This window comes from Asterias rubens, chromosome 1 (assembly GCF_902459465.1).
Source record: "Asterias rubens chromosome 1, eAstRub1.3, whole genome shotgun sequence".
Classification (NCBI taxonomy): domain Eukaryota; kingdom Metazoa; phylum Echinodermata; class Asteroidea; order Forcipulatida; family Asteriidae; genus Asterias; species Asterias rubens.
In genome coordinates, this window is record NC_047062.1 from 10,527,376 (window position 1) to 10,546,429 (window position 19,054).

General features: G+C 38.2%; 1 protein-coding gene across 1 annotated transcript in view; it reads left to right on the forward strand.

Moving 5' to 3' along the window:
- Positions 1–19,054, forward strand: part of LOC117289038 (ryanodine receptor 2-like) — a gene marked incomplete in the record, with an annotated part of 186,131 nt that overhangs the window by 69,198 nt on the left and 97,879 nt on the right. Inside the window, 17 exon segments of the mRNA XM_033769959.1 lie at positions 435–593; positions 1,510–1,671; positions 2,505–2,542; positions 3,526–3,603; positions 4,429–4,586; positions 5,708–5,806; positions 7,288–7,528; positions 8,632–8,756; positions 9,217–9,365; positions 10,064–10,277; positions 11,399–11,528; positions 13,837–13,973; positions 14,890–14,992; positions 15,544–15,766; positions 16,371–16,621; positions 17,604–17,776; positions 18,788–19,008. Coding sequence (XP_033625850.1) covers positions 435–593; positions 1,510–1,671; positions 2,505–2,542; positions 3,526–3,603; positions 4,429–4,586; positions 5,708–5,806; positions 7,288–7,528; positions 8,632–8,756; positions 9,217–9,365; positions 10,064–10,277; positions 11,399–11,528; positions 13,837–13,973; positions 14,890–14,992; positions 15,544–15,766; positions 16,371–16,621; positions 17,604–17,776; positions 18,788–19,008 — 2,661 coding nt within the window.

Here is a 19,054-nt window from a genome sequence, read left to right on the forward strand (position 1 = left end):
CTATATTCTTGATAATTTTTTTTAAAATTAAGCACAGAGTAAAATACTGAAATTCTGACAAAATACTCTGCCGATGTCGACTGTGATGCAGTTTCTGTGTCTTTCCCCCTAACTCACCTAAGACAAGTACAGTTTTCAAGATGATGTGGTTTCTACTTAGTTAAAAATATTTGTGGTCAGTGAACTACATTAGTATATCATGATGTCCTGGAAAGGAAATCGTGTAAGTCGTTGAGGAAAACATTTAATTTCCATAAAGAGTGAAAAGGAACATGACTTCCTCATGTCTTTGTGCACAAAACTAGGCACATGTACACCTCAGCAGTGGCGCGCGGTGCTCAACACTTGGCGCGCCCGGTGCGCGTCGGATTGGTCTACAGTAGAAGTAACTTTATGACAAGAGATTAACCTTTGACCCCTGACCTTTTGCACAGACTGATGACCCAAGATGAATTCATCATTCCCCTGATGGACGGTAACCAACGCTTTGAGGATACCAGTGATCAGGGATCCAACAGTACTTCCATAAAGAGAGCTCTGAGTACCAGCAAGAGTGTCTCCATCAGACCTGAACAGCTCTTCTCGGAGAAAGGGTTAGTTTTCCTCCAAAGTATTTCATTCAAAATAGACCCTTCCCATGATGTTTTTTAAATTGCACGTAGCACAAGTGTACTAACATTTTGGTTGGCAAAATGAGGGAACATCACCCTGTTTTGTATGCGGCTAATGGTTGCGTGATGCAGATGCAATTGTGCGTCTGCTTATTGCACATCTCTATGGCAACCAATAGGGTCTGTACGCATGGGTGAATGTAATTAGCATATTTCATGGGAAGGGTCTATTGGCCAGTTAGAGGGTCAGGGCTGGCCGTTTCCAACATGGCACTTTGACTCTGAAATTCACTTCCTGAAGACCTCGGACAAAAGCACAAAATGACTCTCGTCCAGCTGAAACTTGGTTATGATTGCTTTTCCACTAATTTGACAATGCTTTAACAAAATCTACTAGACTTGCTAGGTTATGCATAAGATGTCAAGTGCGTGCGCGCGTAGTTTTAAGATATTTGCATGTTGATCACGCCTGTGTTTTTTATGACACGAACACGTTTTTTAAAAACAAAAACAAAAACATTCTTTAAGACGAAAGACATGCGTGTGCGCATAGAAAAGATTGAATATATACATGTACGCTCATTTAAATGTGCTAGCATACACTGTATAGCACATATAAGTTTGCTAATTCCAGGGGTTATGATCGGGCAAGGCATGCTGGGAAAAAAATGGTGCGGCGGTTAAACCAACGACATCCTCTTAATGTGCTGGCGCTCTACCAACTGAGCTATCTAGCCCCATAATCACTGTCTCCATATTTTGACAATATCTTTGTTGGGGTGCCTGTCAGAAGCCATACAAACATGAATGGTCTCTAAGGGGTTAAACTTCTTCCCTTGCTAGTCTTTCCCATTTACATCCCACCCAGCTTACTTATCTCCTCTCATCATCTTTACAGTTCTAGCGTCAACATTGCCCATCGCATCAACGAGACTCGCCCACCGACCTTCCAGCTAGACTCCCTCAAGAAACATGTGATCAATCTACTGACCCAAGCTGTGGCTCACGGGGTGTCAAGCTGCAGAGACCCCATTGGGGGAAGCTACAATGACCTCTTCGTGTGAGTTATGTATAGTAATAATCATATCTGATGTATAGACGATGTGACCTCTGACGTCACTCGAAAACCATAACACGATTCGCGCGCATACTGCCGGGCAAAACCTTTGGCAGCCAGCTAGAAAGTGTATGCAATCTTACCATGACTACGCATCTTTTTGCCCGGCGAAACATGACGTATACAGTGTTTTTTCAACAGAGGGCGGTTTGAATGTAAACATAGGTCACATCGTCTATAGTGCACATTCTTGCATTACTCGTGGCGCAACAGTAACTTGCAAACTCGAAACACGCTAAGAAACTAAACACAGATTCTCTGGCAAAAGACGGCAAAATGTTATTACCAGAAACTGTTTTTCCTAGTTAAATTACTTTGTCATCATATTGTTTGTAACTGGTTTCCTTCTTAATTCTGCTAAGCATAATTTTTTCTAAGCACCATATTTTTGCCTAACGACATTGTGAAATCAGACCCAAAGGCAGGAAAAGAATGGCTGAAGTACCCTTTCAAAAGACAATCAGGCAACCTCTGAACTTACTAGGAAATTGTATTTGTCTGAAATATTTTCTTCTTTTTGTAATTATTTTTAAATGGTTACTGTTTCAAATAAGACCTGAAGTGATATTGAACAACAAAACAATTATTTCTTAATTTCATAATTCTTTACAAACTGGAACAAACTGGAAAAAAAGTCTTCAAATCATGTAACTTCAAAAAAGCCTTGTTTAAGTCTTTGGAACTGTTTTTCTTATACAAACCAATTAAGCTTGAAAGAGGCGGTCGATTTAATGGCTCTAAACCTTCCCTATTTGTCATGCTTTTTATTTCTCCAGACCACTTCTAAGACTCTGTGACAAGCTGCTTGTTATCGGTAAGTATTTTTTAAATTCCTTAAAACATTGTTATCAAAATCTTAATTTTTAATTTCATTAAAATATACCTCATAGTATTGGATCTTGTGTCTTCCTCACTCTTTTGTCAAGAAAACTTTTTTTTGAAATTCACAAAATTTTACAACAGAGAGTGGAAAAGAGTTCATGTTCTTCCTTCAAGGTTTTTCTTTGAAGCAATGCAACCTTTGAGGTAGACTCTGCTAGGGTCATAACGGTCACTAGCACTACTTGCTTTTATGCCACATGTCATTTAGGTTGGTAAAAAGTTTGCAACAACTATTTTAACATCATATTAATTAAGATTATTATTTTTATTTTTTTTATTTGGTTACCCATATACACCGAATACCATAGTATACTGTTTACTTTCCCGAGCTCTGTGAAAACAAATATTTATCCCCGATGCAAATGTCTATCTATTACAAATATTTTAACATTTAATACACTATTTTGTTTTGAACAGTTAAACTTATGAATTGATCTTATAATCACATTCTTGTGCAGGATGAGCCTGTAATAATAATAATAATAATAATAGTAATAATAATAATAGTAATAATAATAATGATAATAATAATGATAATAATAATGATAATAATAATATCAAAGTCTTATATAGTGCACATATCTACCAAACAAGGTACTCAAGGCGCTGAGATATACATGTACAAACTTTCAGAAAGATGATGCAGTGATGAATTCTGAGACCCAATTATTTAGCACCTTATAAGGTGCTACGGCGCATACAGCAGCCACAGCCAGGAACACCAGGACGAACCCCTTCTCTTTTCGAAAAGTGCACTGGGTTCTTTTACATGCTTTACTCAACACATGGGACCAACGGCTTTACGTCCCATCCGAAGGACGAAGCAATGGTTAATTGTCTTGCTTAAGGACACAAGTGTCACGGCTGGGGGTATACAACTCTGTTTTTACTCTTCTTTGTCATTGTTACTTTTAGGTGAGTTCGATGATGAAGACCTGAAGCAGTTACTCATCTTGATTGATCCAACTACCTTTGATGAAAACTACAAGAAAGGTACTCGACCAATCATTTAGTCTTTCCCTCTGCTTACAACCAAAGATCCCTCTATGCAATTTTACAATATAAGAAAAAAATAGAATACAAAGATACTCTGGCGACAGTTAAAACCAGACGGGCTGTATTCAATCATCCCCCCCAAAAAAAACTTTCACCGACTAGAAAAAAATAATAATGAAAAAATCAAAACTTAAGGAAATGCGGGCCCCATCAGTAGAATGGCTAAACTTCTTAAGAGATCCATCTTAAAATGGGTCCTTTTTTCATCATCATCATCATCATCATGCTCTGAATCCATCATGGGGGATGTAGAGCCATCCAACCAATGCGATCTGATGCAGATTGCAACAGCTGCCACGCCCGAGACTTGAAGTCCGCTTCCAGCTGACACACCCAGGTGTTGCAAGGTTGGCCTCTGAGCCTCTTCCAAGCTGGAAGCATTATTATGGGAAAACAAGCAAAAACTGGCCAACTGGGGTGAAATTTATAATAAATACTTATTTTATAACTGTTAATGTTATTTTTAAATTGGCACCTTCCTTTATACTGAAAAAAAACCAAAAAAAAAAAAACAAAACGAAAACATCAAAAAGGGGATAAAATTATCATTGTCACTTAAAAAAGCTTTAGAATCCCTTTTTCTCAGTTTCGTTCTTTCTATCTCTTGGTGTTCCTACTTACACAACTTCTGATCCAAAGATGGTATCAGCATGGGGATTTTAACAGTATTTAAGCAAAGATTATGCTATTTTCAAATGTATACACATTTTTTAAATGAAATGGTTTGCTTGATGGCATCACAAATGGATTGGTTTCTTGCAGGTATCAGTGAAGCTGTTGGTTTGCTCCAGATGCAGCTAGATGAACCCGTCAAGCTGGAGGTCTGTTTCCTCCTACAGCATCTGTGCGACAGTCAGCTCAGGCATCGAGTGGAATCCATCGTTAACTTCTCGGAGGACTTTGTGGCCGAGTGTCAAGCTGTAAGTTTGATTAAGACCTGGATCATGGGGGCGGACATTTCGTTTATCTCCCACTTTTATCAATGTAACTTAAACTGAGGCTGGGTTGTGGAATAGTATGGTCCCCTTTTTATATAATGGGAGTTTAAGTATATTTGTTATTGTGTATTGGGGAGTCTCACAATGATGGCTGTAATTTAGCTTCAGGTTTATGAGCTCATGTTGGTTAAGAAACTGCTCAAAACTGTTTTCAAAATTTTCAAAATCTTCCCTTCTTCAGTGCCGTGATCTAGTTCCTGGGAATTCAACAAAAATATTATTATTAATTTGTCAATGCATGCTTTTGACGAGGGGAAAAAACACTTAAGGATTAACTGTTTCCACTTTCTTCACAATGGTCCTATTCAATTCTGCATGACCAGCACATGAAGTTATCGGCCGAGCAGATAAGAGCACCAGACTCAAGCTCTGGGCCTAATTTCATAGAGCTGCTAAGCATGAAAATTTGCTTAGCATGAAATGTTTTCTTTGCTAAAAACAGGATTATGAACCAAATTTCCATTTGTTACATATTGCTTGTTACTGGTACCCAGCTGTTGTTTGGAAATTTGGTTGGTAATCCTGTTTTTATCAGGAAGAAGTTTCATGCTTGGCAAATTTTTGTGCTTAGCAGCTCTATGAAATTGGGCCCAGGTGTTTGTGTTTGCCCGAGTGTAAGTTCGAGTCCCGTTAGTGACACTTGTTTCTTTGAGCAAAACAAATTCTTGCTCACTTTCTTCCATCCACACTTGCTGCGTCCTTCGGATGGGACATAAATGCATAGGTCCCGTGTGTTTTGTAATACATGTAAAAGAAACCAGAGCACTTATCAAAAAGAAGAGGGGTTTGCCGCGGTGTTCCTGGTTTGGTCGTCATCAGCATATTGCACCACAGCACCTTGTAAACCATTAAATGGTGCTATGCAACAGTGACCTGGCCTCATACTTCATAATCATAGCTCCATAATACCTTGCAGGAAAACACTGAATGTTAAAGCACCTTGAGCATCACTGAGTGATGGATATATGAGCGCTTTATAAGAAGCAATTTTTATTATTAATATTTTTATTACTGATTCCATAACTCTCTTTTAACTGTTTCAGGACCAGTTGCGACGCTTTATGGAAGTCCAAACAAATGACATGCCACCCATCATAGCAGCTAAGAAAACCAAAGAATTCCGCTCAACTCCACAAGAGCAGGTATGATAGTTAACCCCCCAAAAAATGAGATTAAATACAGAAATTTCAAGTGATCAACCAAAAGAGAAACTGACTTGGGAAATTTTAAATAAACTTGGGTTCACCAAAGAAAAAGACTTGAACCTGCGACCTGCGGCGCCACACTACCAACTGAGCTATCCCCTATTTTGGTGGTCTCTCCCGGTTGGTCACTATCTTTGTTCGTGATGAGTGCCAGTCAGAAGCCTTTCAACCTGACTGCCTTATAGCCAGGAATCACACCCAACCTAATGTGCCTATGTATAATTTGTTTTTACCCATACATCGATGTATACTCTCTTGAATTCTGTGAAAAAAAGTCTAAAGGTAAATAACTCGGGTGGGACTCGAACCCACAACCTTTGCATTGCAAGCGGATGTTTTAACAACGGACCACTGAGCTACATGTAGCCCGGTGGCTTAACCCTTTGGTGCACAAGGCAGTCGCTAGCGACCACCAAAAACACGCCAAATTGGACTTTAGAAATGTTTGCGGTAACACCATGTAATGACTATCTCTAATGAGTTGGGGTGGTTCTGAAAAGAACCGTTCTGAGTTGGGGTGGTTCTGAAAAGAACCGTTCTGAAAAGAACTATTGAAACCAACGGTTCTTTTCAGAACCACCCCAACTCATTAGAGATAGTCATTACATGGTGTTACCGCAAGTCTTTTTATATCGTATTTCCACCGTGCAAAGTTTCAAATCCTACTTAAATTGGACTTTGAAAAATGCTCATAACTTAAAAACTAAAGTACAACACCCATATATACTGCCCTGTTTGGTTGATTAGAGCAATTGTTGAGCTTTTGTTTGATGTGATGTTCAACAGGGGGCTATTTAAAAGAAATTAGAAAAACACGGTTGAACGTTTTAATTTTATTTTATTTATTAATCTGTGTACCAAAGGGTTATGGCAGGGTAAGTCTATGTGTCAGTAGCGGTTTGATGGATGTAGATTTGCATCGGGATAAAGAACATTATACAATTTGTTTTTACCCTTACAAAGATGTTCATTAAAGACTTTGGACACTATTGGTAATTGTCAAAGACAAGTCTTCTCATTTGGTGTATCTCAACATATACATAAAATAACAAACCTGTGAAAAATTGAGCTCAATCGGTCGTCGAAGTTGCGAGATAATAATGAAAGAAAAAACACTGTTGTAAAACAAAGTTGTGTGCGTTTAGATGCTTGGTTTCGAGACATCAAATTCTAAATCTGAGGTCTTGAAATCAAATTCTTGGAATATTACTTCTTTCTTGAAAACTACTCCACTTCAAAGGGAGCTGTTTCTCACAATGTTTTATACTACCAACCTCTCCCCATTACTCGTTACCAAGTAAGGTTTTATGCTAATAAATAAGTGAGTAATTACCAATAGTGTCCACTGCCTTTAAGCACTGTGATCATAAATATTTTGTCATGTGTTTGATATTCTTCATCTTGCTCCATGATCGTAGATGCGAATGTTGGTCTCCTTCAAGGGGAAGGATGACGGCTCCAGCCCCTGCCGAGAGGATCTACGGGAGGTATTGGACTCCTTCCATGGTAACCTAGTGGCTCACTGCGGTGTGCATGAGGTCTCTGAGGACCAACGGGTGAAAGAGGAGAAATCATGGCTGGTTCGGCTGTTTAGTTGGGTGACTGGCCGCAGCGGCAATGGCTCGGATGGAACTGATTTTAACCAGAAGTTTTCCGGAGGTAAGTTGATCATATCAAGGGAGAATTTGTTATTTAAATAAAATTGATGGTTTTTAGCTGGAGCAAGTACGATAAGAGAACATAGTTAATCATTTATACTTTTTTTTTGGGGGGGGGCAATTGTGCAGCATTTTTTTATTAAATCGACTGCTTTACTTCTTATAAACGGGTAAACATTATTCACCACTATATAAAGCCTACTTGTAGGGCTAGATTCATATGTAATCTGAAAAACATTGTGGACATTTTTAGATTTCAAATTTTATTCATAAATACCTCAGACAGTTTCGCTATTCCTATTGGTGGAGAGCGCGTCTTGTGGGTGTGTATAAACCTTTGTTTATGACCAGTAAAAAGTGATGAAATATGGGCGTGACACGCAAGCTTGCACCTGTGCTTAAGACAGTTTCTTCGTTCCTATTGGTCGAGAGCAACGGCTGAAACAGTTGTGCCACATCACGCGATACACACGACGCGCACAGCATTCTCTTAGGAGTTGTTTACCCGAGGGCCTTACCATTTCATAGCTAGAGGGGTGTTGTGTTCAAAGAAATCATTGAACAATTATAATTTTTGCATTTATTTTACTTTTTGCCCAAAAAGTGTTGATGTTTTTTGACCGTAAAGGTATTTATGAATGGTAAAATTATCAAGAACCAGGCCTCGTTGGGTTTAAACCACTAATTGAAAACCTCTTCACCACACATTGATTCCCTTATTTATTGTATTTGTCACTGGTGACTATTTTACGTAGGTTAGAATTGAAAGGGTTAACCATTGTTTGGTTACATCTGATCGTTATTGATAGTGTACTACATGTAGTCTAGTCAACAATTTGCAACCAGCCCATGGAGGCGGTTCGTATTGCCGGTTTTCAATGGCCGTTTGAATAGCACAGTGCAGAGAACAGTGTTATCAGGCTTTGATCTGACTTTCATTACAACAACCTACCATAGTGCAGTGTGTTGAAATTTTCAACCTGCAAACATTTCAACAATTTTAGGATCCTATCAGCTGATGAAAGATTCCAATAATAAAGTTAACAGGGAAAAAAATGAACTAAGTTTTTAAAATATTTATTTGGCTTGGTTACCTTCTTGTAGACTCATTGTCTTATCTAATATCGGAGACCATGATTCGCTGGGCTGAAGAGCAGCACATTGAAGATGCTTCGCTCGTACGAGAGATGTTTAAGATTCTCCATCGACAGTATGACGGTGTAGGGGAGGTAAATGGACAAATTATTTAATTTCATTTTGGTTGCTTGTGGTTGTGAAGCCAAAGAATCAGACAAAGAAGGAAGTTTCAGTTTTAGATGTGGGAGGAAAACAGCAGAGAATCATTATTTAAGGGAAAACCCACGCAGTCATGTCAGCACTTAAAGGTTTGGAAATCAATAATTTCAAACATTTCCTGTCTGAAATGATGTTACTTGACGCAGTGGCTTGTGACATCAGATGGAGATAATCTTGGTCCATATCAAACACTTATGAATGGGATTATTGCCAAAATATGCTAAAGCTTTACTCATTTTTGCAAAAATAATGTTATTTGTTCCTATAGTTATTGGACGGTGGAGTGGAAGGGAGTGAACATGTGTGTACAATATATGACTTTTGCATTGCTTCTCTTCTTAATGTTTATCTTCAATAGTTCCCATCTAACTGTTTTTTTTTGTCTCTGCACAGCTGTGCCGCGCATTGAACAAGACGTACGTAGTGAGCGCCATCCAGAGAGATGACATTGTCCATCTCTTGACCTCTCTGGGTCAGATCAGGTCATTGCTCACTGTCCAGATGGGATCAGTGGAGGAGGAAGCTTTGATCAAACATCTCTGGTAAGTAGAGATGAACACACAATGTACATGTAGCTGTTAAAGACCTGCTTGAACGGAAATGTCAAGTCGTGAACTTTGCTGAATTTCATTTAAAATGTTTTCAATCAATAAGGAAGTTGAGTCATATGATAATAAATAGATTTTAATTGTGTAAAAAAAAAACCCAATCATTTTGAATACCCTTATTTAGCGCTTTTCTGAAAGATTCGCGAAAAAGCTCTGTTACGTAATCACTCATGTAACGTCATAGTTGGGAGCTTCAATTTGTATAGCTGCTTTGTTGCAGCGTGGAGGTATAACAAAGAAAACACAAAGACATGACGTCAAAGCATTGTCATTTTGATGCGCACCGTCAACGAAAGAAGTGTTTTTAGTTTTTTTTAAACCTTGAGGTTGGGGCCTGATTTTTTGATTGATAATTACGAAAAATTAAGAAGTCTGCACATATCAAAATTACAATTGAATGGTAGACAAACACATCATTTTCTTCAGTATTGTAAGCCAATAAACAAATAACTCCTGTGCTACCAAAGTGTTCCTTGTGCATGCAGAGTAGTTTACTGCCACTTTAGTTGCCAGTAAAAGCTGCTTTGTGTGACAAAGCCCAAAGATGAATTAGTGATCCACTCACTCTTGAGTACTACTTCCGCTTTAAATTTCCCCCGTAATTTAATGAATATTTGTTATTGTCTTAACAGGGAGTTGACAGACAACAAAGTGTTCTATCAGCATCCAGACCTGATGAGGGCGCTCTGCGTTCACGAGACGGTGATGAACGTGATGGTCAACGTCTTAGAGAAACACCAAACCTCTGTTCAGTTAACGACAGGCTGCTGCGATCTGGGAACCCTCAAGGGTAGCCGTACACTTCCCCATCAAATGAGCTCCACTTCAAACTCTGCCAAAGTACAGGTCAGTATTTGGAGTATGAGACACACAGCCCAGCTATTTCAAGTTGCATTATCCCATTCTTTGTAATTTTAAGTTTTTGTAAAGCGCATCAAGAATTCTTCCAGTTATGTTTTGTGCTATATAAGATTCATCTATTATTATTATTATTATTATTATTTTATTGAAATATTTTATTCCTTTTATGTGGAAGTTGTGCTGCATTCTCAGTCCCTCAGCTTTTGTGTGTTCAAGTCGCCCCAGTTCTGACTTCTAAAGGCATAGTGTTTAGTTTTTCAAAGACTAGACAATTTTTGCATTGGGATATATATCGATACTATATTTGAACTTTTGCTGCCTGGAAACCTCTGATGGTCGATATTCTTATGTACATTGTCCCCAAACCAACAAGTTATCACCCAATATATTTGTAAATTATCTTTCGCAGAAAATTTGTGGGTACAATCATCTATAAAACTGACTGCGTAAATTGTTATCGCCATCATAGGGCTAGATAGCTCAGTTGGTAGTAAAGCGCCGGAACGTTAATCCGGAGGTCGTTGGTTCAAATCCTGCTCTAGTAAATTTTTCTTTGTTCAACCCTGAATATTAATGTCTTTTGTGATGTGTTTATGAATGCTACACAACTTTAGACCTAAAGGCAATCCCCAGTAAAACAATCTAAAAGATTTCAGTGCAGAGATGTGCACAACAATGGCTTAAAGGATTTTGATACTATTTGTAACACAAAACACAATGGCCAAAGATTTACATCAAACTTACACCCTTTGAAGATAATGATAGTAGAAAGCAGACCTTAAAATATTAGTCGCTATGGTGCTTTAGTTTTTGAGAAATGAGTTAAACAATGTCATTAAAATACGTTTTTACATGATCACTGAGACGAAAATTATTTTCATGACATTGTTTACAAATTTCTCAAAAACTACAGCACCTCAGCAACTAACATTTTCAGGGAAGCTTTCTACCATCATTATCTTCAAACGGTGTAAGTTTAGTGTAAATCTGTAGACATTGTGTTTTTTGTCCTACAAAAAGTACATAGAGTTACATTTCTGAGATTTTTTTTCAAGTGCTTTTCAGTATGCTTTTTTGAATCTTAAAAGTGGCCCTCATTCCTCCAGGATTTCAACCATGATCTCATCACTGCCTGCTCACGGTTCCTCAGCTACTTTGTTCGAACCAGTGGTCGAAACCAGATGGCTATTTTCGATCACATTGATTATTTCTTAGATCAGAGTGATATTGGACTCTGTAAGTTACTCCAGATATTGAGGCATTCCTTTTTGCTGTGAGAAACAGAATTCTTTTTAAATGTGCATGATTGAGAAAGATGTGGCTTTTTGAAGTTTTGTTTTTGCATTTGAGTTTGATTTGCGGACCTAGCTTTCATTTCTGCATTGCACTAATATTAAAGATTTAAGTTGATGCAAAAAGTGCATTGGGGATCAAGAATATTATGTTGGTTTTAACTTTTGACCAATGTGTGATAAGCACTGGAAATCGACACACTATATACAGGACTCAGAAAACATTGAGTTAGTGAAAAAGGTAAAAGGACTGAACAAGATATTTTTTTTAAATGATGTTTTTAAAGCTTGATCATTTATACTTGTATTGTAGCACACAATGATATTTGGAATCAAATTCTCCTCTCTGATAAAAAGTTTGTTGCATTCTTGAAAAAAAAAAAAACCCTGATAACCTGATACAGAGAATTGAAGTTTTTGATTGCAACTTTTGCATGACTCCTCTTTGCATTTTATTGTTTTCCCCTTTTCATTATGCTTCCTATTTACAATGCACAAAGAAAAGCAGATGACAGGAAAATATTGAAAAGTAAAGAATTTTTGAAAAGGATTGGAATTACAAGTAAGTATTGGACTTGATGTGTTTGAATCCTGGCCTGGTCAGTCATGGCACTTGTGTCCTTGAGCAAAACACTTTTATCATAATTGCCTCTGGCAACCCAGTAGTACAACTGGGTACCAGTGAGAGCTGGGGAGTATTGCGATTGACTGGCATCCTGTCCAGGGGGAATAGAAATATATTCAGTTGTCCACACCCGACACACTGTTTTCAAACTAACACTGCTAATGTTTTCTGTTTTACTGTATGTCTGACCCTGTTTGCTGTGGTGTGTGTTGATGCCAATAAATAGGACGAGGGCTCTCGAGATCTGACTTCTAGCTGCTGCCGATTCCTGTGTTATTTCTGCCGGACGGGCCGGCAAAATCAAAAAGCCATGTTTGATAATTTAGGTTACCTGCTGGACCATGGCTTCATGGGGTTATGTAAGTAGCTGGGACAGTCAAATTTAAAAACAAATTAGTATAAATCTATTAAAAAAAAAACACACCAAAAATACGAAAGAAAAGAAAAACAACCTGATTTGTCACAATATTTTATTTTTTAATTTGTTTTTATAGATTTATGCTCTTTAAAATAAATTACTAGATAGTTTTAGACACATGCCATCTTTTTGGGGCAACTTGGATGTTGTCTTTGAGTCACACCAAGCGGTATCATGCAACAAATTTGATAAAACTCACACATTCATCATATGGTACATGTACATGTATATACTGAAAATGCAAAGTTATAAATTTTAAAGGCCTGTAAAGAAGGCTGTCCTTGCACTGTCTGACATTAAGTGAGAACTATCAATAATTCATATTTCAGGCGTTCTGCCAAAGTTTGGTATCTTTGAAACTATAGATAGGCTATTTGCGTAAATGATACCTTTATCATTTCATAACAATGCATGACATACCTGTGTGACCTAATCTCATTACACAGTTTAGATTCAAGAGCTAGCTTGTTTTTATTTATCTTTTGTTTATCTATAAAATTTTGCCCCAAACAAGGTTAAAAGCCACTCATACAGAATTCTTCTTAAGAAATTTCTCATCAGTGAATGGGGTAAACTTTGTGAACTTTTTGCTACATATTTAGACTCTTGTCAAAGCATCTTGTAGCTAAGTGTGTCAGGCCAGCCCGATTCAGTTTAATTTAATTTGATGTAATTCAAGATCATTTGCCCATGACTCAAATCAAGATGACACGTTTGAGTGTATAGTTTTAAAACAGTTTATGATTAATGTGTGCTGTGAATCAGTATTTGTGTGGGAAACATTTGAGTGGCTTGGTGCTGCAGATTTTAACAACCCTATATTTTGTCTAGCAATATCTAGTTTATGACAAAATATAAGAATCATGACACATTTTCAAACCATAGCTTAAGCTCATTCAGCCATTTTTTCTTTCATTATTATCTCGCAACTTCGACGACCAATTGAGCTCAAATTTTCACAGGTTTATTATTTTATGCATATGTTGAGATACACCAAGTGAGAAGACTGGCCTTCATATATTTAATAGATGTTAGTTTTGCATCAGGGATAAAGAATACAATTTCTTTTTACCCTAACACTGAAGTGCATTAAGCTCTCTATACTAATTTTTTTCACAGAACTCGGGGGGAAAAGTATACAATGCTTAAGACACATCGGTGAAAGCCTTCATATTTCTAATATTTTCTCCCGACCCTGCTTACCCATAGCCTACCCATCCCTACGTGGGTCGTGTCCCCTGGACGTGGCTGCTGCTTCCTTGATGGATAATAATGAGCTGGCCCTTGCATTAAGAGAACAACACCTGGAGAGGGTTGTTGTGTACCTCTCCAATTGCGGCATACAGGTAAGGTATTTTTAATAACAAGTTTCACAGTAATCATGGTTAATATTCAGATAACTTTGTTGTTTGTAGTATTTTTAATGGTTTAATTTAGGTTACTGGTCTGGCCTAATATTATATAATTTTGTTAGTGGGCTTAAATTGGGAAATTTACTTTAAGTTTTGTTTTCTTAATGCTTTTCATTTTGCTGTTAAGCGCTTTGGGGAATGTTTATTCATATTGTGCTATATAAATACTGTTTTACTATTATTATTATAATAATGGTGTATGCCCAATTTCGTAGACCTGCTTAAGCACGATTACAAATATGCTTACCTGAATTTCCAGCCATACTACTACCATGTCAGAAGTACAATTTGTAACTGGTATCCTGCTCATTTTTTCTCAGCAGAAAATAAAGAATTATAAATAAGAAGTTCCCCGATAAAACTTACAATGTTGCAGAACAATAAGTAGCAAGACTTGAACGACTCAAAAGAAAATAATCTAGTATTACCGCGAAACAAATATACATACATGTAGAAGAAAATTAACAGATCAGTCAGTGAAAACTGGGCTTTATTTTTTAGCAAAAATAAGTGAGTTTCAAAAAGTTCAAGTGACAAGATGTTTTGTTTTTTCCTGGAGAGTAACATTGTTCACTTTAAAAGATCTTTAATTTGCATCAGGAATAAAACAATTTATTAGGTTTTACCCAACGATGCGAGTAAAGCACTGGTATACCCAGTAATTTCCAAGAGTCCTACAAACAAATATTCATGTTACTCAAGACTATTTACTGCTGAACTTTTTTTATATTTTTGTATACAGCTCGTAATAATTGTTTTACATACAAAACAAAACTGCAGCATTAAATGGTCACACTAGGTGTGCCTAGTTAAAGAGATAGGAATGAATTTAATTTGTTTTCTGTTTCAGGACAACTCACGCTTGATTTCCATTGGCAAACCTTCAATAGGATGGGACCCGTTAGATGGAGAGCGGTACCTGGACTTCATGCGTCATGCTGTATGGGTTAATGGTATGTAACCAAAGATAGATGAACAAAGTTGATTTGAATCTGTTAGATAGTTGAACAAAGTTGATTTGGACCTAGCTCCAGTATTTTTTATTTAGTTCAATTCAAAATTGTTCAAATTTTGGTTTACTATCTGAAAGAAAAGTACCCATGGCTCGTGAAAGACTGCTTTTGATTAAGACAAATGACCCAGCAATAATGGTGGTTAAGAAACACCACACCTTGAATCCAGGGCCCAGTTTCAGGGCCCTGCTTACCGCCGAATTCTGCGCTTACGATCACGATTCCCCGCTTATGTGCAAGCGCCAAATTTTGCGCTAGCCTTGTAAGCGTAGAATGCCTAGTAACGTTGAGTACTCGCACGCAGAAGCCAAAATTGGCCGCTAACCCGTGAAATAAGCTTGCCGTAAGCACAGAATTCCCTACTTTCGTAAGCGCCGATTCTGTGCTTACGGTAAGCAGAGCCATGAAATTGGGCCATGTACTCTCATCCGCTCCACCATAACCTCCACATGAAGTGGATAAACAAAACTTGATTCATTTGTCCCTTGCAGGAGAAACCGTTGAGGAGAACGCAAACCTCGTCGTCCGTCTCCTGATCAGACATCCAGAGTGTCTCGGCCCAGCACTTCATGGAGAAGGCAAGGGTCTCCTTGCTGCTATGGGTGAAGCCATCTTGATGTCTGATACCGTGGATGATATGTTTATAACAGGAACTCCAGCCATGGTGGTCGTGATGGAGGAAGGAGGGGAGTCCCAGCCACTCGTCACTAAAGGGTAAGATGACAAGTCAAACTTTGAGAGTAGCCTCTATTGAGACTTTGGTGGCACAATGTTATCTTTTGACGAGGGCCCAGTTTCATAGAACTGCATTAGCAGACAAAATTACTTAGCAGTTTTCTGTTGAGCAGAAATAAGCAGAAAATCAGTCAGTAATAAGGGGATAAAAGGGTAAGTCTTAAATGGCCGTTTAAAATGGCTGTGTGATAAAGGACCATTGGCTGAAGGCAAGGTCTTTTATCACACAAGTACATGACCTGCATGGTTTTTAAAAAGGTCATTTAAGACTGAGAGTCTGGTTATTTTTCCTGCTTATTTTTTGCTCAGTGGAAAATTATAGAATTAAAAGTTGAGAACAAATCTGACAGATTAGCCTCAGGTTGTCTTGACCAAGCATTGAGTTTCTATCCATGTCCAGCACTGAGTAGTTCCTCCTTCAAGTTTAGAGCTTGCACACTTAAGTTTCAAACTATCACATGCAGGTGTGTCAGCTGAATTTCTAAAGAAAATTCTTCTTTCAATGCTCTTCTCAAAAAGGAAAGAACAAAGAAAGAAGTGTGTTCTTCTATTTTGAGTTCAAATGAAATCCTTTTCCCCATAGGCCCTCCATAGAGAAGGAAGAGGATGAAGATGATGTCGACAGTGGGGGCGCTATTCTGACATTCTACGCGACCCTGATCGACCTCCTCGGGCGTTGTGCTCCAGACCAGCAGCTCTTGTGCCAAGGACGGACAGAACCCCAGAGGATACGCTCTATCCTGTGTAGTCTGGTGCCGTTGCCTGACCTGGTGGGAGTCCTCAGCCTCAAGTTTGTTTTGCCGTCACCTAATAAAGTTTATGAAAAGAAAGAAGGTGTGTGTGAATGCTTCTAGGGAAATTCATTGGTCAATTCAAGGGAAAGTGACTGGGTAAATTTAATTAAATTTTGGGGTGACCAAAGAAAAAATCCAATAGAAAAGGATCTGAAACTGCAGCCTAAGTCTCAAGGTTGTGTTGGCGTCACTGAATAAAGTTTATTAGAAGAAGGAAGGTGTGTTCAGTTTAGTTTAGTTTATTTCCATTCAATCAGTTAGCTTACAGAATTAAAAACATTTTGGTACTTTATATACAATGTAATGGTTAAGTGGTGGAGTCTCCTAAAACCATGCTTGTTTGGTGGAGACCCCTAATGGAAACTGGGTTAAAGGATTTGGGTACTTTTTGTATGACACAAAACACAATGACCACACATTTACATTAAACTTACACAGTTTGAGGATAATGATGGTAGAAAGCTTCTTTTAAAATATTACTTGCTGAGGTGCTGTAGCTTTTGAGAAATTAATAAAACAATGTCAAAAAAATAATTTATAATTTTGTCTCAGTTTAGATGAAGATTATTTTATCATGTACAAACGTATTTACCAGAACTGGACTTAGGACTGGCCTAAAGTTTCTAGTATCTCTTAGGACTAGTCCTAAGTAAGAACTAGTCCTAAGTAAGAACTAGTCCTAAGTAAGAACTAGTCCTAAGTAAGAACTAGTCCTAAGTAAGAACTAGTCCTAAGTAAGAACTAGTCCTAAGTAAGAACTAGTCCTAAGTAAGAACTAGTCCTAACTCTTTGTGAAATCGACCCCAGGGATTACACTCAAGGGATGCGATTTTATTTCAAGTATTCTTCAGATCTGGTGACTTGTTCTGGAATACTCTGTATACAAAAAGTAGTAACTTGTAACAAACTTGTTTGGAGATGAGTAGCCAGTATAGTGACTGCAGCAATAAAATTCTTGTCTGGGTTGTCCCGGATTGTAAATTTGATTCTTGATTACCTTCATTCTTTTGATTGATTGACAGACACTGTCGGGAAGCCTCTGGGTGCTGATCTGAAGGGCTTGACCCCCAGTCACAAGGAGGCCATGCTTCTCTTCCTAGAGAGGGTTTATGGAATCAATGATCAAGAACTCTTCTTCCATCTCTTGGAGGTCGGGTTCTTGCCTGATCTGAGAGCTGCAACCACCATGGACACGGTTAGTAACTCTAAAGTATACTGTACATGGGGTTTTGGTCTAGAATGGCAGGCAAAGTTTGTGGGTTCGAACACCAACCATGTTATATGCCTGTGCTTGACTTATCAGTTTGTTGTTTGAGCACAGATAATATATAAGAAGAAACTATAGGTACATTGTAAATAGTTAACGTGCGGGTACAACCATATGTAAATCTCTTAGGGCGAGTGTTGGCTCTGAAAAGAGCCGGTTGGGACTCGACGTTTCGAACCGTATACTCTGCTCGTCTTCAGGAGAAGAATATACTGTGGGAAACGTCGAGACTCAACCAGTTCTTTTCAGAGCCACCACTCACCCTAAGAGATTTACACATGGTTGTACCCGCAAGTTTACTATTTACTTATAGTTTCTTCTTATGTCTCAACACCATGCAAAGCTTCAAACAATACTTACAGATAATATACATGTGTAGCTAAGTTGTTTCTTATGTATGTATACTTTTGTACTCGAGTCGTCACTCGGTTGTTCCGCTGTAGACCATAAACATTTCTTGATTGTTGCTAATTCTAGTAAACAGCATCAGGTCAGAGATGTTCCTGTTCCATCATCAATGTTGTTATGCTCATTTGTGCTACATCATAAACAAGTTGACAGGTTGTAATAAAGATCTCATTCCATTTGTATTACTATTTTATGGTGTTCCAAACTACAATTATTCATAACAAGCATTTACTCTTGTGGAGGCGTTTATTTTTGCATCGGGGATAAAGGATATAATTTGGTTTGACCTTTACACCAATAAAACTGTTGCGGTACCTGCAACAGTTTTCGAACTGCCTAAGATTTGCCTAAGACTGTGATAAGACATCTGCTCTAGCAATGCAAGGGTCGTGGGTTCGAATCCTACACTAGTGATTTTTTCTTCACAGAACTTGGGAAATTTCTGAGTGTACTTCGTTGTAAGGGTTGAAAACAAATTGTATAAGCATTTGCTCATCATTATCTCTCACCATTGATTATTTTTCTATACAGCCCAACACCCATGATCACGACATGTCCCTGGCGCTCAATCGCTACCTCTGTAACTCGGTGCTTCCTCTGCTGACTCGACACTCTGACATGTTTGAGAACGCAGACCAGTACGCCTCGTTACTAGACTCCACGCTACACACAGTCTACAGGATGGCTAGTTGTAGGTCGTTGACCCGGGGTCAGAGGGAGACTGTGGCTGATTTCCTGGTTGCCTTGACGAGGTGGGTCACATGATAACAGGATAGGGTGGATATGTGCGCATTACAA